General features: G+C 39.1%; 2 protein-coding genes across 3 annotated transcripts; both read left to right on the forward strand.

Annotated features, from left to right (window-relative positions):
• Nucleotides 1-1,673: 1,673 nt before the first annotated feature.
• LOC307138910 (urokinase plasminogen activator surface receptor-like) lies at nt 1,674-12,243 on the forward strand. 2 transcript variants are annotated; one of them, XM_079837604.1, is made up of 5 exons: nt 1,674-1,741; nt 1,828-1,947; nt 3,904-4,032; nt 10,064-10,174; nt 10,265-12,243. In XM_079837604.1, the coding sequence occupies exons 1-5, from the start codon at nt 1,693-1,695 to the stop codon at nt 10,699-10,701; spliced, it is 846 nt and encodes a 281-aa protein (XP_079693730.1). In that variant the 5' UTR covers nt 1,674-1,692; the 3' UTR covers nt 10,702-12,243. The 2 variants fall into 2 exon arrangements, with proteins under 2 accessions (XP_079693730.1, XP_079693731.1); XM_079837605.1 differs by lacking the exon at nt 3,904-4,032.
• A 3,862-nt stretch (nt 12,244-16,105) lies between these two features.
• Nucleotides 16,106-23,535, forward strand: LOC307138906 (leukocyte elastase inhibitor-like). Its single transcript, XM_079837600.1, has 7 exons — nt 16,106-16,156; nt 16,306-16,482; nt 19,460-19,633; nt 19,720-19,837; nt 20,332-20,474; nt 20,558-20,725; nt 23,046-23,535. Exons 2-7 carry the CDS (start codon nt 16,315-16,317, stop codon nt 23,457-23,459), a joined length of 1,185 nt encoding a protein of 394 aa, XP_079693726.1. The 5' UTR covers nt 16,106-16,156; nt 16,306-16,314; the 3' UTR covers nt 23,460-23,535.
• The last annotated feature ends 2,781 nt before the right edge of the window (nt 23,536-26,316 follow it).

Raw genomic sequence — 26,316 nt, forward strand, 5'->3', positions numbered from 1 at the left:
TTCTAAAAATGTGAAAGTAGGAAGCATTAGTTAAGAGATAAAAACAAACATGAATCATCTCACAGCTTCAAAGCACCACAGAAAAGACAAAATGTACCTTATTTTAAACAATTTTTAATACAAATGATATTGCAAATATAAAATTGTGTAAATCAAGTAGCAATTATGTGACAAATTAATTTTGAATGAACCTTCATTTTGATGTGAGTGTTTAAAAACAATGGCCAGTAAAAACAATGGCTGGTAAAAACAATGTAAACCTCCACCCCTTAACAGAAAACCGTTTAACAGGAAAACAATTAATTGGAATGAGCATAATTCACTAGTTAATGACAATGGAATTCGTTGTTCTTTTTCTAAAGGAATGTATACATATTTACAGTGTAAACCTTTCAGCTCACGTTGCATTGTGACGTGTGGAGTTCTTGAAAAACAGGCCAAGATTATTATTCATTCTGTTTGCACATCAATACTGTAGTGTTGATTGTTAAATGAGTCAAACGTACCCAAATAGAGATTTATTTTCTTTGAAATCATGAACAGTGATTTCAATATTTTAGGATGTTACATGACCTTACAGGTATTCTGCACGCAGCAAACTTAAAAGATGTAGGCCATCCATCTCCCATACAAACCCACATAGATGCGTAACACGAGAATGAACCTCATTGGTTCTTGAGGAAGCTCAAACGTGCTGCGTAACATGAGAATGAACCTCAATGGTTCTTGAGGAAGCTCAAACGTGCTGCGTAACATGAGAATGAACCTCATTGGTTCTTGAGGAAGCTCAAACGTGCTGCGTAACATGAGAATGAACCTCATTGGTTCTTGCTGAAGCTCAAATGTGCTGCGTAACATGAGAATGAACCTCAATGGTTCTTGATGAAGCTGAAACGTGCTGCGTAACACGAGAATGAACTTTATTGGTTCTTGATGAAGCTCAAACGTGCTGCGTAACACGAGAATTAACCTCATTGGTTCTTGATGAAGCTCAAACGTGCTGCGCAACATGAGAATGAACCTCATTGGTTCTTGATGAAGCTCAAACGTGCTGCGTAACATGATAATGAACCTCATTGGTTCTTGCTAAAGCTCAAACGTACTGCGTAAAATGAGAATGAACCTCATTGGTTCTTGCTAAAGCTCAAACGTGCTGCGTAACACGAAAATTAACCTCATTGGTTCTTGAGGAAGCTCAAACGTACTGCGTAAAACGAGAATGAACCTCATTGGTTCGTGCTAAAGCTCAAACGTACTGCGTAAAACGAGAATTAACCTCATTGGTTCTTGTTAAAGCTCAAACGTGCTGCGTAACATGAGAATGAACCTCATTGGTTCTTGCACGTCAAACGAACATGATTGAGCTTCTGCATCTTATGAGTTGATGAATGTTTGTGAAATTAAATTTGTTTATCATATAAAGCAATCTTGTCTCCTCTGGAAATTTGAAGTAAACAGTTCAAATCATATGGATTGTTTTACGATCTCTTTATGAACTTTTTAAAGCGTCAAGGTGGGGAACTATCACTTTAAGAAGGTTGGACGTTTATTATTAACTGGCAAGTAAATGATGTAAGCTTAAGTTTCTGTTTAAAGAAACGTCTAACTTTCTCATAAAGATCCTCCTCTTCTGATGAGCTATAAAATGGGCACTGAAACAGACAGGTTATTTCATTCACCTCCTGATCGAAGATGGATCTGCAAATCTCAGTTTTTCTTCTGTTCATTCTTTTCACTGCAGGTACAAAGACGAATGGTGTTTGTAATGTTTTTTAAGTAATGCAGATCATTGATGTCTCTCACAGTCTCTCTGTTTTATTACTAAAGGACACTCTCTCAGCTGTTATGAGTGCGTGAGTCAGAACGGTTCCTGTGCAAATCAAACGGTACAAACATGCTCCAATGGAACTACTCATTGCTGGAATTCTACAGCAGTGTCACAAGAAGGTAAGTCCAGTATGATGGATTCAAATGTACTGTTATATTTGACTGATGGAGAGGCTGGTATTATTTACCAATATGTGGAAATTTAACTTGTACTTGTTTACCAATTCAATCTCAGAATATTCTGTATCGATTACTGATTTTTTGAATGTTTTGTTATCAGATTATGTTAACAGCAGTATTTGTGTTAAAAAGTTTGCTAAATTTATATTATATTTAGATAATATATTTATAATACTTTTAATTATTTTTTTTTTTAACCGTAAAAGAGTGAAAAATGCTATATTTATACGTGTTAGTACTGTGAACTTATTTCCTTTGAGTCCACTAAACAAGAATATGTCTTAAATAAAAAAAAAACTAATAATAATTAAAATGAACACTTAATATGTAATCTTGTGCAGTTCATCATATCTAATAACAGCACACATGCATGTGTTAACATAATTAGCAAGAGATTATCACTGCATCAAGAGTTACTGCCTTTAAATAAAGAAACATTCGTTTTTTTGGCTCATCCTCAACCTAACCAATCTCTACTTTTCAGCACTATGGTAACCCACAGAACTCAGACAACAGAAACCATTTAAACATTTTGCAAAACACATAAAATAACAGATTAATTCAACATGAACGCTCCTGATCAGTTTTGACTACATATATCTTCTCCTGTCTTACTGTTCTTATCATGCTTGATTTAATAGCTTTTATCACATACTTATCTCTCGTCTTTCATCTATAGGCATCACAGGTAGTGCTCTTTCTTGGTTTACATCCTATCTCACTGATAGACAATTTAAATCTTCCACTTGTTCTCTCGCGCTCTCTCTCTCTCTCTCTCTCTCTCTCTCTCTCTCTCTCTCTCTCTCTCTCTCTCTCTCTCTCTCTCTCTCTCTCTCTCTCTCTCTCTCTCTCTCTCTCTCTCTCTCTCTCTCTCTCTCTCTCTCTCTCTCAAGGTGTCCCTCAAGGCTCTGTGCTTGGACCTCTTCTTTTCAATATTTATTTGTTACCCGTTGGCCAAATTGTCCACTGTCATGGTCTCAGCAATGGTTGTTTTATCTCTGGACTTCCTCTTGACTCATTTAATGCTTGTATCACTGACATCAAAATCTGTACCTTCACCCTGATTTTGACAAATACGTTTTGAGCTACATTGATATGTGATTTGAAATCCTGTTCAAATTGCATTTCTGAAAATCCGTTTCAGCCTGACCACTCAGAACGGATTTTGCGTGGTATAGCCTTGCATGGTATAGTCACTTTCTCACGCCACACAAAACATAAACATGTCAGACGCTGTTATACGAAAAACATGCTGAAAGTTGTTGCAGCAACAAGGTTGGGTTGTTGGAAGAGCCAGTCGAGCAGAAAATGATTTTTTGAGACCGGCTGTGAAAACAGCCTGCAAACAAAATAATTAATAAAATATGCAGCTGAATTGTATTACTATTTTATTAATTATTTTATTTTCCTGTTGTTTTGTTGTGAATGTTCAGTAACTTGGTTTTTGATATTCAGAATCATTCTGTTTCTCTATTGTTGACATTCATATGTCTAAATAATACAGCAATTCAAACTTATTTCTGAGCACAATGCGTTTAAAACTCCTTGATATCTGTTTGTTGAAACACTGCTATGTTTCATAATGCAAAAGTTTTAATGTATTAGTAATATGATGGGAGAAATTGCTCTGAATCACTTTTAAAACTTATAAAATGCTCAAACATGTGGAAAAATAATACACAAATAGTGAAGCAGCACTTTGCGAAACACATTTATGTTACTGCCAATACTTTTGGCCATGCAGCTTCTGTTCTATATATTAGAATTTAACTTGTGGAAAAGCTTCTTGTGATGAACTCTTTACCACCAGTGTTATTATGGTGTACATATAAATACATTTTCCATAAAAAATGATGTGCAGTTGAAACAGTCTTTCCTGTATCATTCATGTTTTAGGTAATATTACTTCTACGTTGAAGTTTAAACTTTGTGCTGTTGGCTGTCAAAGTTGGTCCGTGAACTTAGGCCTTGTAAAGATTACTTCCTGCTGTGACACGGACCAGTGTACCTACCAAGATGCTCCAGGTATTGTGCTTTCCTAAGCAAATGACTATCTTCTTTAAAGTCAACACTAAAGGAAATAAAATGTGTGGCTTGTTTGTGTTTTGATTGAATGGAGCAGGCAGCTGAAGTGGCGTTTCAATAGATATATTTTGTATTTTGTACAGAAATTATTTTATTAAAGTATACCCCATCTCTCTCTCTCTCTCTCTCTCTCTCTCTCTCTCTCTCTCTCTCTCTCTCTCTCTCTCTCTCTGTGTGTGAGCGCATGTGCGGAGTGACTGGGAGGAGCGTCTGTGAGCGTGAGTTGTGCCCGCTGTGGCTTGAAAGTGCGTTTTCTATTTTCTAACTTTATTTCTATCTTTCTTGTGTATCAATTAATTGTTGGTAAGAATAGAGCCTCCTTTTCTTGTGTTTCTGTTTTTCGTGGGTCGCCAGTGACCAGTGTTTTGAACTGGGAGGCATGGCGGCTCCAGGTTTCAAAATGTTTGATACACTCACGCGTCGTCACGCAATTAAAGTGTTATCGTCTTTAAGCGTAGACGAGTGTAGTATTGCGGTAGGCAACATTGTTGGACACGATAATGTGGTTGCAGCTTCAAGAATGAACAATGCTATTGTTTTATTTCTGAGCTCTGTAGCTAAGGCAAATGAGGTAGTAGAGAAGGGTTTGGATGTAAACGGCTTGTTTACTCCCGTTCTTCCTCTCTCTACGCCTGCTAGAAAGGTGACAATATCAAATGTTCCACCTTTTATTACTGACGAAATGTTGAAAAGAGAATTGGGTCGATATGGGAAGTTGATATCACCAATTAAAAAAATGCTGATTGGGACCAAATCAGAGCTCGTAAAACATGTTGTGTCTTTCAGGCGTTATGTTTACGTGATCTTAAACAATCACAGTATGGATCTAAATCTTTCGCTTAATTTTAAGGTTGAGGATTTTGATTATACTGTGTTTGTGTCAACTGATTCAATGCGTTGTTTTGGTTGTGGAAAAACAGGACACACTGTTCGAACTTGTCCCATAAAGGGAACAAGTAAACCTAATGAGAGTAGGCTTACAAATCGCGACAGTCGCGCCGATAAGCCTAATGAGGAAGTGCAAACCACCACTGCTGAGGGAGAAGGTCCGGCTGGACCGACTCCGTCAGCAGAGATAAGAGAGAAACATGATGGTGCACAGGCCCAGAGCGAAATGCCAACTGTTTCTAGTGATATCTTTACCGAATCATTTGAAAATTTAAGCAGCAAAGCTTTTTTTCAAAATCGCACTGAAGGCTCTAAAACAGAAGCACAAGCCTCCACTGTTGTGGGAGCGGGTTCAGTTGGACCGGCTCCCACAGCAGTGGAAGGAGAGCAAAATCATGATGAGGCAGAAGGTCAGGGTAATATTGACAAAGAACCCCATGAAAGCAAAGGAACAACTTGTTTTGAAAGTGAGGAGGCCAATATGCAAGTAGATCATGGCGCAAGCCTTGTTGAGTTTAAGAAACCCATCAAAAGAAAAATGAGCCTTGAGATAAAATATGCAAAAAAATCAGGAAATGAGCCTGTAGCGACTGATATGGATGAGCCTGCATATGAGAGTGACTGCTCAGATTCGGGTGCTTCCATTTGCTCACAAGGAAGTGCGCCGCTTTTTGTGCCGATTCAGTGGTCTATAGGTTATGGTGTGAGTGAAATTAAATTATTTCTCAAGATCACCAAAAACATGAAGAATGTTCAAGTTGTCGATTATTTTCCCGATCTTGAGAATTTTACTAAAGTCACGAGGTGCTTTATGAGTGAACGTAAATTTACTCAGAAAGAAGTGTACCGACTTAAAAAGTTCCTGACAAAGGTCAATCCTACACTGACGAATAATGATGATATGGCCTAGACGAATGCGTTGTATTGAGCGCTTTTCCTTTTTTTTAACATGCCTTTTCTTTTCTCTTCTCATGAATACATTTAATATAGCTACTCTTAATTTGAATGGAGCAAGGGGGAGTCAAAAGAGGGCAGGACTTTTTGAATTGGTAAAGCAGAGAAAGATAGATGTCTTGCTTGCACAAGAAACACATAGTGATGCATTTAATGCAATTGAGTGGGAAAAAGAGTGGAATGGGCTTGCTATATTAAGTCATAATACCACCCTTAGTGGGGGTGTGGCCATTTTGTTCTCCCATAGTTTTATCCCACATTCTTATACAGTGGAAGAGGTTTTGAAAGGTAGAATTTTAAAAGTGAGAGCACTTTTTGAGAATTCTGTTTTTATTTTCATCTGTGTATATGCTCCAACATCAACATTAGATAGAATGTGTTTTTTGGACGCACTTGGTACAACTTTGGAGAAGTGCTGCAGTGAAGAATATTTGTTTTTGGGTGGTGATTTTAATTGTACAGAGAAAGACATAGACCGGAATCATCTTGAACCTCACATGCCTTCACGCAGAAAATTGGTACAACTTATTGAAATGCAGGATTTATGTGATGTGTGGAGAAATTTGCATAGAAATGTGTCACAGTATACATGGACTCACGTATATGCTAACTCTGTATCTCTTGCGAGGCTGGACCGACTGTATGCTTTTAAACACCACTTAAGCATTTTTAGGAATTGCTGTATTGTTCCAGTTAGTTTTTCAGACCATAGTTTAGTATCATGTTCCATCTTTATTAATTCTATTAGGTCTAAAAGTGCTTACTGGCACTTTAATACTTCTTTGCTGAGTGATAATCATTTTAAAAATGTGTTCAGTTATTTTTGGCGTTCTTTTAGAGCTGAGAAGAATACTTTTGAATCATTACAAAGTTGGTGGGAGTATGGTAAGATACAGATAAAACAACTATGCCAGCAATACACTTACAATGTCACTAAAGATACAGTCCAGGATATGAAAATTTTGGAAAATGACATTTTGCATTTTCAGAATTTGGCACAGTTTTCTAATAACCAAGACCTATTGGATAAGCTTTTTAAACAGAAAACTAAATTGTCTGACCTGCTAGGGTTAAAAACACAAGGGGCTTTGGTCCGATCACGTTACCAAAGTGTGAATGAGATGGATGCGCCCTCTAAGTATTTTTTTAATCTTGAGAAAAAGAATGGACAAAAACGTATGATTCATAATTTAAAATCTGAAACTGGTGCTTTATTGTCAGATCCCGATGATATTCGTAAGAGGGCTTTCAGTTTTTATGCTACACTCTATACTAGTGAGTATAGAGAGGACATGGTTGCTGAACAGAGTTTTTTTGAGGGGCTTCCTCAAGTATCAGATCTTTCTAATGAGATGCTTTGTGGGGTGATAACCCTGGAAGAAGTGCAAGAGGCGCTCCAAAGCATGGAGACTGGGAAAGCGCCTGGATTGGACGGACTCCCAATGGACTTTTATAAGTCTTTTTGGAACGATTTGAAGGAGGATTTGCTTGAGGTGCTTAATGACAGTTTAGCCGGAGGGCTGTTGCCAGTGAGCTGCCGTAGAGCTGTCCTTACCCTTCTGCCCAAAAAGGGAGATCTAAGTGACATAAGGTCATGGCGTCCAGTGTCGTTACTTGCCTCAGAGTACAAGCTGCTCTCTAAAGTACTGGCCACCCGGTTGGGTAAGGTCATGGAAGAAGTTATCCATCCTGACCAGTCCTATTGTGTTCCTGGCAGGTCAATTTTTGATAATATATCGTTGATTAGAGACATTTTAGATGCATCCAAGGTCTTTGGTCTAAATACAGCTTTTATCTCTATTGACCAGGAGAAAGCTTTTGATAGGGTGGAGCATTCCTATCTTTGGAAAACTCTGAATGCATTTGGTTTTAGCTCTTTTTTTATAGATAAAATAAAAGTACTGTATAAGGACATTGAAAGTATGCTCAAAATTAACGGTGGCTTATGCTCTCCCTTTAAGGTGCTAAGAGGGGTGAGACAAGGATGTTCTTTGTCAGGTATTCTTTATAGTTTTGCGATTGAGCCTTTATTACAAAAATTTAGGAGTACTTTAAAAGGGATATCCATTCCAAATTGTAATGATACCTTTTGCCTTTCAGCTTATGCTGATGATGTGATTTTGATGATTAATGGCCAGTGTGATGTGGATACTTTGGTTGAAGTGTCTAAGGTTTTTGAAACTGTCTCTTCAGCCAGAATTAACTGGTCAAAAAGTGATGCCTTTCATGTTGGGAAATGGGAGGAGGGTTTACCAACTTTGCCAGGTGGTTTAACATGGAAAAAAGATGGCCTTAAATATCTAGGTATTTTTCTTGGAGATGACTGTTATGTGCAAAAGAACTGGGAGGGGATTGTTGACAAAGTGAAAGGGCGTTTGGATAAATGGAGGTGGCTTAAACCCCAAATGTCATACAGAGGGCGCACACTAGTGATCAATAATTTGGTGGCCTCTTTTTTATGGCATAGATTAGCATGTGTTGACCCTCCTTTACATTTGCTTGCAAAAGTTCAATCTTTGTTATTGGATTTTTTTTGGGATAAAATGCATTGGGTTCCTCAAGGTGTTCTTTATCTGCCAAGAGAAGAAGGAGGACAAGGCCTAGTTCATGTACAAAGTAGAACGGCAGCTTTTCGCATGCAATTTCTTCAAAAATTACTGACTGACCAAAAAGACTTGAGATGGAAACCTGTGGCTATTGCGATTCTAAGAACTGTTGGAGAATTGGAAATGGACAAACCTCTGTTTTTCATGGATCCCAAGAGACTGAATACCTCACAGCTGCCAATTTTCTATATAAATCTGTTCAAAGTGTGGGGTTTATTTAAGGTGCAGAAAGTTGTGAGAACAACCTCTGTGTTTTGGCTTTTAAAAGAGCCTCTGGTTTATGGGACACGGGTAGACCTAACATGTAACAGTAATGCAATGTCTGAAGTTCTTCTAAAGTCACGCCTGTTCACTTTTGGGCAACTATTAGATGTAGCTGGCGTTGATTTTCAAAACTGCGAAAATGTAGCAAGTGTTTTAAATATTAGGTCAAAACGTGTTGTCTCTCAGTTGTTGCAGAGATGTTGTAATTCACTTACAGCAGAGGAGAAGATGTTGTTAAAGGGATACTTTGAGAGGAGAATTATGGCAAATGAAAGTGACCCCTTTCCTAATCTTATGTTAACTCCAGAGTTTGGTGATAATACTGGTCTTTTCTTAGATGACATTGAACCTCTGTCTTTGTATGGGAATTGTGGTAGAGTGTTTTACAATGTTTGTGTTAAAATTTTTCATCAGAGAGGTTTAAAACAGAAGGTTGACACTCCTTGGCGCACTGTACTTGGGTTGGGTAATGAGGTAAAACCAGAGTGGAGAGCACTGTACAAGCCACCGTTAGCCAAAAGAATTGGGGACCTGCAATGGCGAATTATACATGGAATCATAGCTGTGAATGCGTTTATTTTTGTTTTAAATCGAGAGACGAGTCAAAATTGTCCATTTTGTTTTGAAAGAGAAACTGTGTTTCATGCTTTTATGTATTGTCCAAGATTGGTGGAATTGTTTAATGCATTGAAAAGACTTTTTCTTTGTTTCAATGAGGTATTTTCAGATAAGATTTTTATTTTTGGCTTTCGTTATGTCAAAAAACGCAGAACTGTTTGCCATTTGTTGAATTTCATTCTAGGTCAAGCTAAAATGGCCATTTATTTGAGCAGAAAGAACAAAGTTGAAAATGGGCAAAACCAGGATGTTGTAATGGTTTTTGCAGCTCTGATTAAATCTAGACTGCAAATAGACTTTCACTTTTACAAAGCAACTGAAAATGTAATAATGTTTGAAAGTATTTGGTGTGTAAATGGAGCTTTATGCTCAGTTGTAAATGATGAACTGAATCTTTCACACTTGTAGTGTGTTTTTTTTAATCTAGTGTGATTTATTCACACTTATGACACAATGTTTTTTATTCTTTGAATTTTTGTAATAAACAGTTTTTGAAAATTCTCTCTCTCTCTCTCTCTCTCTCTCTCTCTCTCTCTCTCTCTCTCTCTCTCTCTCTCTCTCTCTCTCTCTCTCTCTCTCTCTCTCTCTCTCTCTCTCTCTCTCTCTCTCTCTCTCTCTCTCTCTCTCTCTCTCTCTCGTAGATTCCTCAAATATCACTGTCCCCAATGGAAAGACATGTTTCTCTTGTGATGGGCAGAACTGCACAAACATATTGAACTGTTCAGGGAGTGAAGACTACTGTATCATATTAGGTGAGAAGCTGGAAAAGGAAGAAGATTGGAAGAAGGAAGAAGACCAGTAAAGCTTAGACTAACCTTTGCTTTGTTTTCTTTTTTCATCAGAGAATTACGGAAACAAGTCACTTGTTCAAAAAGGATGTGCCTCTAAATCTGTTTGTGATTCCACAACATTGTTTGGAAATGTCAGATGTTGCGAAGGGAACCTGTGTAATGCTGCCACCGTGAATTTCACTCAGAACTCCACGTATAACGCTAATAACAGTGTCACCCCGAGCTCCACGTATAACGGTACTATCAGTGTCACCCCGAGCTCCACGTATAACGTTACTATCCGTGTCACCCAGAACACCACGTATAACAGTACTAACACTATCACCCTGAGCTCCACGTATAACAGTACTAACACTATCACCCTGAGCTCCACGTATAACAGTACTAACACTATCACCCTGAGCTCCACGTATAACAGGGCACAGAGTGTCACCCAGGGTTTCCTGTTCCTCTGCTGTTCTCTGCTCTCCTACTTCCTGCTGCACTGAATCCAATCCAGCAACTCTTCAGATTATACAAGTGATATGCTGTATAGTAAAGTAACACTGAAGCAGTTAGATTATTAAGTGATTAATTAAATAATGATTGACCATTAGTTGTGACACCTGATGATAATGAGCAGAATCACTGAAGAAAAGGGAAACAACAAGAACTACAACAGACATCAGCCACATCCTTATATGAAATCAACTGAAGATAAAAGAAGACATTACATCTCTCAAGATCTCAGCAGAGGAGGATTAAACAACTCCACAAACAGCATTACCAGCTTCACCTATTACTAATCAGATTTACTTCATTTCTGTCAGATGACTCTCTTATTGAAAATTAACAGAGGTTTAGATGTTGATGTTTTATTGAAAATCACCATTATGGCAATCAATGTTTCCTTTAGTTGGGCAGTTTAGCTTTTTATACGAGCTGATGGTTTTTGTAAGATTTTTTTACTGAAACACAAAGGGCCCTATTTTAACAATCTGAGTGCATGGTCTGAAGTGCATGGTCTGAAGCGCACGGCGCAGGGGCACTTAGGGCGTGTCCGAATTCACTTTTGCTAGTTTAACGACAAACAACGGTCGGCCTAGTCTCTTAAGGAGTCATTGGGCGTAATGTGCGTTAAAACAATCAGAGTCTCATCTCCCATTCCCTTTAAAAGCCAGTTGCGCTCGCACCATGGCGGATTCGCTATTTACAATACGAAAGACTGAACACATCTCCAGAGAGGAATCCTTTTATTTTAATATATAAAAATGTTTGTGTGCTGCTGCACATCCCTGTGTGTGTAATAAGCAGAGTGTACGTGTGTTGTGCACCCGCCTATAGGTCAATGGCGCAGTCGATTTCAGTTCCTCAAAATAGCGATGTGCCAGCAATGCGCGTGAACACACCTGGTTTTCAGACCAGCACGCCCATGGACGAACAGATGGGCACAAATTAATTTGCTATTTAAACAACATGGCACTGGATGTGAAAATGATAACTGTGTCGGGCTGAAACTAGCAAAAAACAATCTGGTGTCGCATTGCGCCAGGTGTATGATAGGGCCCATAATTTGTTACAAAGGAAGTCAGAAACAAAGATGAAAAAAAAAATTAATTGTTATTATTTAAGTTGATTTAAAGGGATAGTTCACCCAAAAATTAAAATTCTGTCATCATTTACTAACCCTCATGTTGTTCCAAACATGTGCGAATTTCGTTATTCTGTTGAACAAAAAATATATATTTTTTAAAGAATATTGGTAACCAGACAGTTGATGGTAGCCATCGACTTCCATAGTATTCTTTTTTTTTCCTACTAAGGATATATTTGATTACCAAGATTCTTTAAAATTCTGAATGTATCTGTATATATCTGTATGCTGTAAGGTTATGGCTGGTAAAGTGTTCTGTTGGTCCTGTTTGGTATTGCAACTTGACTTGTAGTTATTTATATATACACTGTATAAAAAAGTACAAATACTCTACCTTTCATTTTTAATTTTTGCTGTTGCACTGTATACATACATAGTGAATTATGAAAATGATATTAAAAAATGATACAAAATGATAGTATTTTTAATTTACCTTGAAAAAAGTTTGCAGAAAGTACAGGTTTGTTAGAATCATCCTCAAACTTAAATCTGAACTTAATCCTGAAAACAATTATCTTTCTTAAAAATATGTTTATAAGTTTATAAGGTTTTCCTTCTGTTAACGTTTTTCTTAAACTTTTTCTTTAACTGTTTAGCATTAAATCATACTGGGATATGTGCTAAAATTGTTGGATATGGCACAGCCCTATATAGTACATTTTCTGCCATGCTGATGAAGTATACATACACACACACACACACACACACACACGCACGCACACACACACACACACACACACACACACACACACACACACACACACACACACACACACACACACACACACACACACACACACACACACACACACACACACACACACACACACACACACACACACACACACACACACACACACACACACAGGTCATTGTGAATATAATTCTAGTTTTGCTCACCTCTAAAATATTTAATCGGCTAGATGTTGCTCTTTGTAAGTGCAGTCTCTGGCTGAAATTGTTGTTTAAATGTGTAAAAAAGCCTAGAGTTTTAATCCATGCAAGCATTGAATTTATTGCCATTATTGGTGTTACAGCCCCCTTCTGGTGAACAAACTTACACGCACATGCAAGTCTGTTGTGGTAGGGTTGAAGAAAAGATAGATAGACGGACGGACAGACAGATAGATCAAGAAATTTGACACCTGATGACAAACATGACTTGTGCGTTACCTGTCTGGGCGAGGAGCATGCACATCGGTCCTTGAGGGGTTAGTTTGTGTGCATTGCGAGCCTTTCCCACTGAGGAAGCTCCGCCCTCATCTGGCCCTCTTCTCGAGGGAAGAGAGACAGTCATCTGTCTCTTCAGGTCCCGCTCGCGCTGAGGCGGAGAGCTCCCGTGAGCCTTCCATTCCTTCCTGATCTCCATTCTGAGATTGAGATGGCATGGAAGAATCCATACTCTGCCCGCATCCATGATCATCAGCATGTTAACTATGCGAATGTTGAGGGGATGCATGAGCACGGGTATGTGTCAATGCCTTCTATTGATGAGATGTTTGCAAGCTGTGGCACCATGAGCAAGGCACTTTACTCCATGTTGCTCCAGGGGGATTGTCCCTGTAATAAGGGCACTGTAAGTCGCTTTGAATAAAAGCGTCTGCCAAATGCATAAATGTAAAATGTAAATGTAATGAGAGGTTCAGGATCTTTGACTTGTGTAGTTTCCCAGAAAAACACCACTTCAACAGTCTCTTCAGTATGCAGGTGTGTATTTTTTAATCATTAAACAAAAAGAGTATCAACTTAAATATCTTCAGCTCAAAACCAACAACTTAATCTTTCCGTGGCTCACGATCGACTCCTCTCACAGCCATACACCTCCGATTATATCCTGTTCCAGGTCTGATTAGCTGCAGCTGCTCTCTCAGGCAGCCTGGGTTTTGTAGTCCTTAACAAGCAGTCATCTTGCCCGCTAGTGTCCACGTGGGGTGACCTGGGAAGGGTAGTTCTTACACAATGCCCTTTTGCTCCAGCCATCTTAGAGCAATGTATCTGCCTTCTAGAACATGCCTTCTTATGATGGACTGCATTTTATTTAGCGCTTTTAACAGACCAATGGCCATCCAAAGCGCTTTACACATTGCCTCACATTCACCCATTCACACACCGACGGTGTCTGCCATGCAAGGCGCCATCCAGCTCATCGGGAGCAGCTGGGGTTAGGGGTCTTGCTCATGGACACCTCAACACTTGGTCAGGTGGAACCGGGGATCGAACCACCAACCTTCCGGTTTGTAGACAACCTACATGAACCACTGAGCCACTGCTGCCCCCTATGATGCCACAAAGCTATCTCTCGCTAGGAGTAGCATCGATGCTGAAAGCTCCAGCCCTGCCATCTAAACTATACTGTCAAAAGAGCACCGTCCTTCGGATGAGACGCTAAACCGAGGTCCTGACTCCCTGAAAATCCCAGGATGTCCTTCGGAAAAAGAGTAGGGGTGTAAGCCCAGCATCCTGGCCAAATTTGCCCATTGGCCTCTGTCCATCATGGTCTCCTAATCATCCCCATACACTGATTGGCTTCATCACTCTGTCTCCTCTCCACCAATAAGCTGGTGTGTCAAAGAGCCGCCAAGGAGCAGGTCAAGCAGATGGCACAAGGCGAGGAAGAAGAAGCAGGATCTCAAGGAAGTGATCCAGTACAGACACGACCAGTGTCCTGGAACCAGCAGAGGCAGATAACATCGCCTCCTTCCCTTTGAGCATTACATCTACCCTCTCCTTCTTCCTCCCTTCTTGCCCCCTCATGCTTGCAACATCAGGCCCTGGGACTGGACCAATGATGATAATATAAACATTCTGATGATTTTTTTGTTAGTGAGCACGGTAAGAAAAGGGAAAAGGGAAAGAGCATGGTAGGGCTTTTCTAAAACGGAGAGTTCCACTTTATGAGGCGTCCGCTCTTTGAATAACAGGTATGAGCTTTGTAGGTCTCCTGCCAATAGTGAAAGTACATTTTTGTTGAGATCTCAGTTCCCTGTAGCTTCGTCAGTGTTATAGGATGTAGTGGTGTTGTTGGCATTTCTTAGCCTCCTCTAGATAATCTCTATGAGGTAGACAGAGCATTGCCAGGCCACTTCTCATTGAGAATTGAGAAAAAAATAAGGAGATAGTTGGCCTCTGCGGCCTCAAGCTACATATATGTAGAACAAAGCAAGTATTTGGACTCTGCTATTAGCCTTGTCCACTTGTTTCCCTTATTAGAAACACTAAGAAGAACGACAGCATACAGTAGCTGGAGGTGTGGGCTCGTTTTTTAGGTCACCTCAGCTAACGTTGCAAATAGAGTAGTCTCTAGTTTTCTTCATCTCTGTTGAGGTCTCTGCTCTCCAGAGCTCTATGTATTAGCAAGTTAAGCCATAAAATAAACATATATGATTTGCTGATTGGCTTAAAGCCTGGGCAGTTTAAGGTGAGGCAGCATTTATTACAAATTACACCCATAACTGTCCATTCATTCACCTCAGACACGCTGGAATCATTTCTGCTGATATATAGACAGACAGACAGACAGACAGATAGATAGATAGATAGATAGATAGATAGATAGATAGATAGATAGATAGATAGATAGATAGATAGATAGATAGATAGATAGATAGATAGATAGATAGATAGATAGATAGATAGATAGATAGATAGATTGATAGATTGATAGATAGACAAACATCATCATACTGAATTACTTATACATAATTATTGGGTTATATTTATATTATATAATAATATCACATATGAAAAGGCATTTCATAATACACATAAACACATGACCTTGTTTTTTATGCAACCAACTGACACAAACAGCTTAGTAAAAACTACAGATCACAATCACTATGAAGTGCTAATAATTGTAATTCAAACGTTGTTTAGACAAGCACTTTGGGTGTGTGTGATGAGGATCATTATTTTTAATTTCGTTTGTATTGTTTTGTTAAAGTCTCACAGTGACACCTTCTTCCAACTGTCATCAGTTATTCCATTATTGGGTTGTAAACAGATTATGTTTAACAGAATTATCATTTATCTTTCTTGAGTTCATGTTACTTTCTTCAGTTACAGTTTTTTTAATTAACTTTTTTTACTTATGATAAAAAATGCAGAATGAATCATGTAATTTGATGCTGTTCCAGGTGGATAAACATCAGTTTAATAATTACAGGGTATGTTACAAGCTGATTTTCTGATTGGTTTAAAGCATGGGCGTTTTAGGGTGAGGCAGCATTTATTAGAACGACACCCATCACCAGAGATTCATTCACCTCAGACACGCTGGGAAACTTCATCATTTCTGCCGATTACTCTAGGTAATGCTTTTAGACGTACTTTTATGCATGCAATTTAATACCCACACAGTAATAACATTTATTGATTAAAACAGATCTAACAGAACTAGATTGTGTGTCATGATGAAGAAGATCTTCTGTTTTTCAAACTACTTCTATTTCTTGTTCAGCTTGTGAAAATGGGGGATTTGTCTGCAGCAAACACACAGTTCTCCCTCAACCTGTTCAAGAAGATCAGCGGAGGAAACGCATCAGGAAATGTGTTCTACTCTCCTGTCAGCATCTCCTCGGCTCTGGCCATGGTGTCGCTCGGTGCAAGAGGAAACACAGCAGATCAGATGATTAAGGTGATCTTACACTTATGTAGTTATGTTTTATGATCAGTAGTTCTGAATTCAAAATGTATACATAGGCTATATTTCTTTTTTATCTTCGTTTTCATTGTGTTCAGTTACTGTTTTCCTTTGACCGTAGTTTTCCTGTGTGTTTCATTGATTAATTCCATTCTCCTGTTATCTTGCTAATTTGTTAGCTCCTTTGTTTGCCCTGTTTACTTAAGCCCTTTGGACTGTGGAGGAGTTTAGGCAGTAGGGGAGAGCGGGGTTAGTTGTAACTAGGGTTGCCACCTTCAGTGTGGCAAAATAAGGGACACCCATTCACGCCCCCAAATCTGATATTATTTTAATCTTATATCTGTTATTTAACAGTTGAGATGGTTCTTTAAAGGTCCCATTGCGTGGATTTTTTTTTATTATTTTATAATGTTTCCTGAGGTGTACTTATATTGTTAGTATGATGTTTACAAAATGTCATAATTTAGAAATAAAAGGCATTTTTTCTATTCTGATATTAGCCCTCTGGCTTGAATGCTCTGTTTGAAGGGGCGTGTCTGCTGTGAGACTTGAAAAACGGCCACTGTTGTGATTGGCTGACATCTTTGCATTTGAAATGAGTATTAGATTATGTGGCGGAGGGGGTGTGGTTTAGCGAGGTCGGCAAGCGCTGCCAGAGAGAGACAGACTGGGCACTCGTGGACCAGAGAGACAGAGAGCTGGAGAAAGATTACTGAGAAAGTTATATTATACTGAGTTGTTGAGAGCGCTGTGAGCGCAAGTTTATTTTATTTGTATCTGAGGGTTCTAAATAAACACAAGTCCCTTATTCTACGAACTTTGTAACATGTGGAACCCCTCTTGAATACTTTTACTACAGTTTTTTTTTGTCGAGCTGTCAAGATGAACGAATGGTGAAAGTGTTGATTATAGCATTATTTTTAGATCTTTTCCCATCACATGAAAAGCTGCAGTGATGAGCATTGAGTACACAGACAGTCTGTTGACCGCGTGATTGCAGTGATCTCGTCATTGCAGCGCTACTTCTCTCACAAAATGCTTTCACCATAACTAACAGCAAACACAATATCGATATGAATACAGTAAGAGCTTCGTTGTGCAGTGTCATTCTTTATAATGGCAGTTTGGGCAAGTGTGCAGATTTACTCGCGATGTGTGATTGACAGCTTCGAACAGTATAAAGAGAGTGCTCTTTGATCGCTCTCTGCAGTTTAACACACTTTAAATAACAGATTTATGAAACAAATCTGTTATTTAAAGTGTGTTAAACTGCAGAGAGCTACTAACAGAAACAATGTGAAGTTGATAATTTAGTCACTGGCTTGATTCACGGATGCATAAACGATTTAGAAAAAAAGTCTGTATTAACTTGAATGATTAGCTACACATCAGAAATCACTGATCACAGATCAGGCATTAATGAACACTGTTACTCACTGTTTGTGGCGGTGCTGTCGAATCCATATTATCTGGACAGGCAAAGCAGAGGAAGGGGACGTAACCTTTCCCCAGATGACGACATACAGGGAAGATTCCAGATCGGCTCGTCTGAGCTTTCATTTTCTCAAAGGCAGAGCAGGACAACCAGAACTCGGTTTACACCTATCTAAATTTCTAGCCACTTGGGGACAATATACAGGCTAGGGGAACTCATATTAATGTTAAAAAATGTCATGCCATGGGACCTTTAATGCTGATCTATCCAGCAGAAGAAACGAGCCGGGTTTAAATGCCAGTTGCACTGGCGGGGCATGTTGTCACACTGTATTACAATGAGCTCTCTTAAGGCCTGTTTTCTGGAGGGACTGGATGATGAATTATATCAATGATAGTTTCTTTCTCACGGTAAATGCAGTGTATCCTTGGTTGATTATATTAACTGTCATCTGGATAAAAGCTTCAGATTTTGTTCTAGAGGAAATTAATGAGGACATTACCTGACGTCATCCAGTCCCATCCCAAAAACGTTTGGGCAATCCAGCTAACCCCGAGTCCGTTCCAGTGAATGAAATTCTAGAGTCCGTTCCAGTGAGCGAAATCCCAGAGTCCGTTACAGTGAGTGAAATCCCAGAGTCCGTTCCAGTGAGTGAAATCCCAGAGTCTGTTCCAGTGAGCGAAATCCCAGAGTCCGTTCCAGTGAGCGAAATCCCAGAGTCCGTTACAGTGAGTGAAATCCCAGAGTCCGTTCCAGTGAGTGAAATCCCAGAGTCTGTTCCAGTGAGCGAAATCCCAGAGTCCGTTCCAGTGAGCGAAATCCCAGAGTCCGTTCCAGTGAGTGAAATCCCAGAGTCTGTTCCAGTGAGTGAAATCCCAGAGTCTGTTCCAGTGAGTGAAATCCCAGAGTCTGTTACAGTGAGTGAAATCCCAGAGTCTGTTCCAGTGAGTGAAATCCCAGAGTCTGTTCCAGTGAACGAAATCCCAGAGTCTGTTCCAGTGAGCGAAATCCCAGAGTCTGTTCCAGTGAGTGAAATCCCCGAGTCTGTTCCAGTGAGTGAAATGCCCAAATCTGTTCCAGTGAGCGAAATCCCAAATCCGTTCCAGTGAGTGAAATTTCCTGAGTCCATTCCAGTGAGTAAAATTCCAGAGTCCATTCCAGTGAGTGAAATTCTTGAGTCCGTTCCTGAGAGTGAAGTTTCCGAGTCCGTTTCAGTGAGTGAAGTTCACTGAACTCATTAGCTCCTTTGTTTGCTTTTTGTACTTAAGCCCTCAGTTTTAGTCAGTTTGTTGTCCTGTATTGTTTATCGTCTATGTGTAACATGGTTGTATATTCTCTTAGATTTTCTCCTGTTTGGTGATGATTTATTAGATTAAAGTCTGTTCGAAAATCTACAACTGTGACAATATGTGTGTTTGATGCAACATCATGTTCAGTATTTTAAACTATTATATTCTGTATTTTAAGACTATACGCTGAACTTATCAGAATAATGAGGATATCTTTATTAATTCTACCCACAATAATGCTGTGTAGGTCTTGGGCTTTAAAGGCCCTGGCAAACCCCACTCTGTGACTCCAGAACATCATTTGGACGAAATTCATTCCAGCTTCAAGAAGTTTATGAGTGAGCTGAACAAACCAGGAGTCCCGTATGTGTTGAGTCTTGCCAACCGCCTCTACGCAGAGCAATCCTACCAGTTTGTTGAGGTAAGACTCTGTTTATTCACTGGAGGTTCTGGAAATGTTCCCAGCTCTAATATAATTTGCACCTCAATCGGTTTGCTGTGTTACAGAAGTTCCTCAATGACGCAAAAATATACTATGAAGCCGGACTGGAGAAGGTGGACTTCAAGACCAAATCAGAAGCTGCCCGTGTCAACATCAACAAATGGGTGGAGAAAAAAACACAAGGTGAAATCCAGCATAATTATCATTATTATTCCACAAATAACTCATTACGTTTTTTTTGCTGCTTTTTAAGGGCCATGTTCAGCCCTATGGGTTCTTGAGTTGAGCTATAAAGTTCTTTGGAGGTTAAAGTTTTGACTTTAATGCCCTTTTTATTTACATTTCCATAAGAACTTTGAGACATGCTCTCTAATAGAGTTTTTTTTATTTATACTTAAGTAACAATATAGTGTTCACACTTACATATAATCAGATATAGTATAAAATATGCATGTGTGGCGTGCTGTCCAAGGAGATGCTGGAAAATCAGTCTGTCGTGGAACAGAGGTAATTCTGCTTTATATATAAGCCTCCTCTCGCGCTGATTGGATAGATTATCTGAACATGCTCCTCTTAAACTTAATTAAACATAATTTAGAGATTCAATCAATTCATTAGGCCTATGAGAATCATTTCAAATCACTGCTCAAAGTGGACTATGTCCATTTGTATTTTAGAGAAGATCAAGGACTTGCTGCCACAGGGAGCCATTGATGCGATGACGAAACTGGTCTTGGTGAACGCCATTTACTTCAAGGGAAAGTGGGAGAAGAAATTCCTAAAGGAAGCCACCAAAGATGAGCAGTTTAAGCTGAGTAATGTGAGATTTCATGCTCTTTTAAAAAATATGTTTAACAGTCTTGAAAAGAGAAGTTATAAAGTTTTTCCACTGATGTTTGGCAGACTCAAACTAAACCAGTGAAGATGATGCATCAAAAGGCGCGCTTTCATCTGGCCTCAATCCCTGATATAAACAGTCAGGTTCTGGAGCTTCCGTACGTCGGGAAGAATCTCAGTATGTTGATCATCCTTCCTAATAAGATTGAAGACAGCACCACTGGCCTTCAGAAGGTGAGACAGCACAGACTGATAGTTTTTTACAAAAAGGTCTTTTAGTAAAAATGTCCAACTTCAGCTCATGGATCACATGTCTTTTTTTTAAATCTTTACTGATTTATATGAAGTAAATTTAAGAATAACTTTTATATTATTTTGATGAACACTTACTGGACTGAAGCAACTTAGGCTTACTTGAATATAATCATGTAATGTAAATATAAAATATGATCCATCAGGCTTTTGATGAGCATTTATTTGTTCATCTCAATCATCATTGTTGCATTGCATTGTGTTTTAAAACTACAGACCTTTTATCACAAAATGGAGCATTTAAAACTACACTGTGTAATTTTTTTAGTTTATTCTTTGCTAAAAAAACTTAGGGCCCTATCTTGCACCCAGCGCAATTGACTTTGTACACCGACGCATGTGTCATTCCTATTTTGCACCTGCGCAAAGCGTGCTTTTCCCTCCACAGAAGCACGTCGCTAAACTAGTGAATGAACTTGCGCTCCCTGGGCGGTTCAGCGCAAAAAAGGAGGCGTGTTTCGGCGCAAACAATCCCTGGTGCTATTTTGCTGTTCCATTAAACAATTGCGCCACTGACCAGAAAAAACCTAGTCTAAAGTCAGTGGCGCGTTGCGCGTTGTTCATTATGCTATTTTAAGGGCGCATGCTTGACCATAATGTATAGCGTGCACAACGCGCACACACTTTGCTCATGTAACCTACACAGATGCAACAGTTATTTTTGCAAATCATAAATTGTTACACTAAAAAAATATTAACACATGAGATGACGGAAATCATTGTGGTGTGCCACGAAGATGTGAAAAAATAGGCATAAATCTAGCTTACAAATGATTCAGGCTAATTGTAATAATTAAGGATAAGACCTGTTTGCCCAATAGTGGCAAGACATATATGTATATAAGGACATCTGACAAATTGGTTTGTCCGTCAAGAACCAGGAAAAAAAATCGACTGAAAAACTGAAAAAACTGAAAGACTGAAAAAAAAAAAGACTGTGAAATCACCTTTACCATAATGTACAACTTCACTTCTCTGTCTTTCACTGCTCTTACAAGAACATCAGTCTCCTCGGCTGTGAACCGCTCCTGGCGTGCGCCTGGTAAATACGCCATAATAATAGCAATCCATAATGGAACTTGCGCACCTGCTTTTAAAGGGAATGTTGGATGACGCTCGGATTGGTCTATTCACGTTACGCCCAAACCACACCTATGAATAATGAAGCTACTTCAGACCAACCCATTTTAGATTTGCGCCGGGCGCAAGAGCCATTTATCCCGCCGGGAAAATAGCAACAGCGCTGAGACCCGCCCACAAAGTTACTTGCGCTTCGCGCTTTGACACTTGCGTTTCAGATCGTTAAAATAGGGCCCATAGTTTTTTCAAAAATATATGTGCTCATTAATGTATATTTACTTCTTTCAAGTAATAAAGTATTCTCGTAAGTTTATAATATGCCATTGAAAATACATACGGGTGAGGGGTTCGAATGCCGGTCGCCATGTTGCCCCTCCATCCTAGAAAGTACATTAGCCAAAGAGGGACATACCCGTAAATTCAAGCTTCGCCTTTCACGTTTTAACACTCGGTGGCACCGTGTCGAATGTGAACGAGGTCGAAACTGGAAGCCATGTTAATCTTGGACTAAATCGGCCACCGTAGGAGTTAAAACGAAATTGGAATTGAGAGGAACAGAAACTAATATTCACTGGATGGTCATATACCTTTTCAACGCTAGATGGGGGAAAATATCACACAGTGTAGCTTTAAATAGCAACTTACTAAGACATATTATTGGCAGATATAGAGTGGCGACATATATTTACATGCATTTTATGTCAATAGTCTGTTATACTGTTTTACATTTCAAGATATCAGAATTTAATCTTTTTGGCCATATACATTTCAGCATCTGCCCCAAATAACATATTTTTGCTCAGTTTGGGCCTGTGAATAAACTGGAGCTGTTTTTCCTCCATATTCTCATATTCTATATAACCCTATTCACCTGATGTATCAAATATGATACTCAACACATATGCATTGCACTTTTAGATGCAACTTTTTTTTTGTTTAATAAAAAAAAAAAAAGTAATCTAAATGTTAATAAAATGTTCCATTTAAATGTATCAGGTTTTACAGGGTTAATACTGCATACATCTAAGCCATTGAAGAGGAGGTGTATTTATGACTTGATCTGATCCAAACACAAAAAAATAATCGTCACATCACTGATGCTGTACAAACAGACCCCAGTTTATGCAAATAGACACACTTAACATGTCTCTCTATTATCCAGCTTGAAAAGGCACTAACCTATGAGAAGCTCATGGAGTGGACCAAACCAGAAGTCATGCCTGAACAAGAGGTTCAAGTGTCTCTGCCCAGATTCAAGATGGAGGAAAAATACGATATGAAGACTCTTCTGATCAGCATGGGAATGGAAGATGTTTTTGACCCTAAGAAGGTGAACCTTACAGCCATGACTTCCACCAAAGACCTGGTGGTGTCAAAGGTGGTTCATAAAGCCTTTGTTGATGTCAACGAGGAAGGAACCGAAGCGGCTGGAGCCACCGGCGTCGTCATGAACTTAACCGCAATGCCCTCATGCTCACCCCCAAAAATCTTTAACGCAGACCACCCGTTCCTTTTCTTCATCCGGCATAATCCCTCCAAAGTCATTCTGTTTAATGGGCGCTTCTGTTCTCCTTGAAGATAGTGATGATGAAGTGATCATTCTAGATGACTGTGTTCTTCTGATGAATAAAATCACTAGTAAATCAATCAGTGAAATTGTCTGTGTGCATTAACTTTAACAGAGTCATTTAAGATTCTTGATGCAGTTCTGTACAGTTCTGTAATAAACACGTCACCAGCGGGATGACTACCAGCTTTCGAATATTTATATCTAATAATTGCCTCACCGACACCCTCAATAAACCCGGATCTTTCAAATATTCTGATTTAATCTGACTTCTGACCTGTAATGTTGCCAGAATCATAATCATATACTGTTTGTTCGTTGGCCAGAGGAGAACTGGCACCCCGACTGAGCCTGGTTTCTTCCAAGGTTTATTTTTCTCCATTATGCCATCTGATGGAGTTTGGGTTCCTTGCCACTGTCGCCTTCGGCTTGGCTTGCTCTGTTGGGGACACTAAATATTCAACAAAATGTTCAACTAAATTACTGATCTGCCCGCATTGTCACTATATGATAATTGAAATTAAATTAAATCAGCATTCACTTGTAAGGCATCTAAAACAACAAGAAGTTAGTAAATACAGTATTTGGAAATGTGACTAATTATACATTACAAATGTATTAAAAAATTTGATTTAAATCTTTACATTCCACGCTGAATTTAAATTCAAGACTATTTAATGAATTTTAGTATAGACTTTTCCCTTTAAAGCACCTGCAAACACACAGGAGCAATGAATGGAACAGCAAGGTGAAAATATCCGTTGTTTTATCTAATATTAATATTGTATCTAATAGTAAATAAATAAAGTGTGAGAGTGAAACAAGTAAATTAATGCGGTGAGGGGAAATAGGTCAATCACGAGGGGCGACCAGAATTACTGACGTGCCAGAAATTCATCCGACCATCCGGTCGCCTCTCGTTTCTCCCTGTACACTGCACGACCACCTCATGACAAATGACGCACGACAAAGCTGAAAATCGGCCCATCCCAAAAAAGAGTTGCACGAATCAGAATTCAGTTCGAAATCGGACGAAAATCACACCACAGATAAATGTGTTATTAACCACCCAGCCAAATTTGAATCATAAAAAAATCCGCCAAGTACATAAAATTGCTTATCAAAAGCATTTTCTGCTCTAAAACGCTGGGGGTGCGTCATCGAGCCACCATTTTAGCCCCGCCCAGAAAATCCGAGGGGCGTTCACGTGACTCTATTAATGTCGCAGTTCACTCTGACTCGCCCAGGAGAAGCACAGAAGTTGTAAAACATAAAGATAAATAAAAAACACAAAATGAAATTTGAGATGGATTTTATTAATCTTTTAGTACTTACCTCTTAAAAACACAGTCGCTGTCCTTTTCGCACTTGTAGTCTGTTAAGCCGCACTTTGATCTGATTGGTGGTTGGCAACCAGCTTGAGGGTGCATTACCGCCACCTACTGGATTAGATTGTGGCGCATTCGATAGGTAGGGAATTTATTTTTCTAAATTCTTTATTAACCCTGTATTCTTAAGATAAATAATTAAATGTATGTAAATTCTACATGATTTTTTTAAATACTACTAATAATAGCCTACATTTTTGTGTAAAACAGATACAGTATGGCTATAGTTTATATAACTGGATGACCACAAGAATTAAGGACTCTGTGACAGTCATTATATATCTCGCCGAATGTGCTGTAACTAACCGAAAACACTAGAGGATTGGAGATGTTTTCCATGAAGGAGAAGATTTAAAAAAAATAATTAAATTATGAATATTAATAATACCAATAATAATCAACTGGTCCATCCCATTGAGTTCAAATTATGGTAGGAGTTCTTTGTTAATCCACACACTCGTTGGAGGAGATTCCTACTTTGAGGAGAATGAATGTGCTCACATTTCACAGAAATGTACCCAATTGATTTGGATTTGCTTTAACATGTTGAATGATGGGCCAAACAGATCAGTAAGCCTCACCAGTGGGGAATTATGCTGGCCAAAATCAACATTGATTCAATGTTTGTCTTTTCAACACTGAAAAGCAAGGAATTATTAACATTGCTCCACTATTTTTAGCATCGAATTTTCAACATTGATCCAATTTTACTTGGCATTGAAATTTAAACCTCAATCAAAATGATGATTCTGGTGAAGTTTCAACATTGACTCAACGGCATTTTGTTGCCTTGTACTTGTACTTGTGTAATGACAATAAAGTTGAATCTAACCTAATCTAATGTCACAATGCTATCTGGGAAACTCTCGGTGGTCATAAAAAATCCCGGGATGTCCTTCGGAAAAAAAGTAGGGTTGTAACCACGGCATCCTGGCCAAATTTGCCCATTGGCCTCTGTCCATCATGGCCTCCTAATGATACCCATACACTGATTGGCTTCATCACTCGGTCTCATCTCCACCAATAAGCTGGTGGGTCAAAGAGCCGCCAAGGAGCAGGTCACGCAGATGGCACGAGGCGAGGAAGAAGAAGCAGGATCTCAAGGAAGTGATCCAGTACAGACGCGACCAGCGTCCTGGAAACAGCAGAGGCAGATAACATCGCCTCCTTCCCTATGAGCATTACATCCACCCTCTCCTTCTTCCTCCCTTCTTGCCCCCTCATGGTTGCAACATCAGGCCCTGGGACTGGACCAATGATGAAAATATAAACATTCTGTTGGTATGGCCAGGTTTTTTTTGTTAGTGAGCACGATAAAAAATGGAAAAGGGAAAGAGATTTTTGCTGAGATCTCAGTTCCCTGTAGCTTCATTAGTGTTTATAAGCTGTAGCGATGTTGTTGGCATTTCTTAGCCACCTCTTGATATTCTCTATGAGGTAGAGCATTGCCATGCCACTTCTCGTTTTTTCTCGAGAAT

Source organism: Gobio gobio, assembly GCF_949357685.1.
Source record: "Gobio gobio genome assembly, chromosome: 15".
In the NCBI taxonomy this organism is placed as follows: Eukaryota; Metazoa; Chordata; class Actinopteri; order Cypriniformes; family Gobionidae; genus Gobio; species Gobio gobio.

Excerpts from the sequence above, each read along its gene's own strand:
- LOC307138910 (XM_079837604.1), top strand. The coding sequence starts at position 1,693 with ATGGATCTGCAAATCTCAGTTTTTCTTCTGTTCATTCTTTTCACTGCA. Across the intron at positions 1,742-1,827 it reads GTTCATTCTTTTCACTGCAG|GACACTCTCTCAGCTGTTAT; the intron begins GTACAAAGACGA and ends TTATTACTAAAG. Across the intron at positions 1,948-3,903 it reads TACAGCAGTGTCACAAGAAG|GTAATATTACTTCTACGTTG; the intron begins GTAAGTCCAGTA and ends TTCATGTTTTAG.
- LOC307138906 (XM_079837600.1), top strand. The coding sequence starts at position 16,315 with ATGGGGGATTTGTCTGCAGCAAACACACAGTTCTCCCTCAACCTGTTC. Across the intron at positions 16,483-19,459 it reads CAGCAGATCAGATGATTAAG|GTCTTGGGCTTTAAAGGCCC; the intron begins GTGATCTTACAC and ends AATGCTGTGTAG. Across the intron at positions 20,726-23,045 it reads GCACCACTGGCCTTCAGAAG|CTTGAAAAGGCACTAACCTA; the intron begins GTGAGACAGCAC and ends TCTATTATCCAG.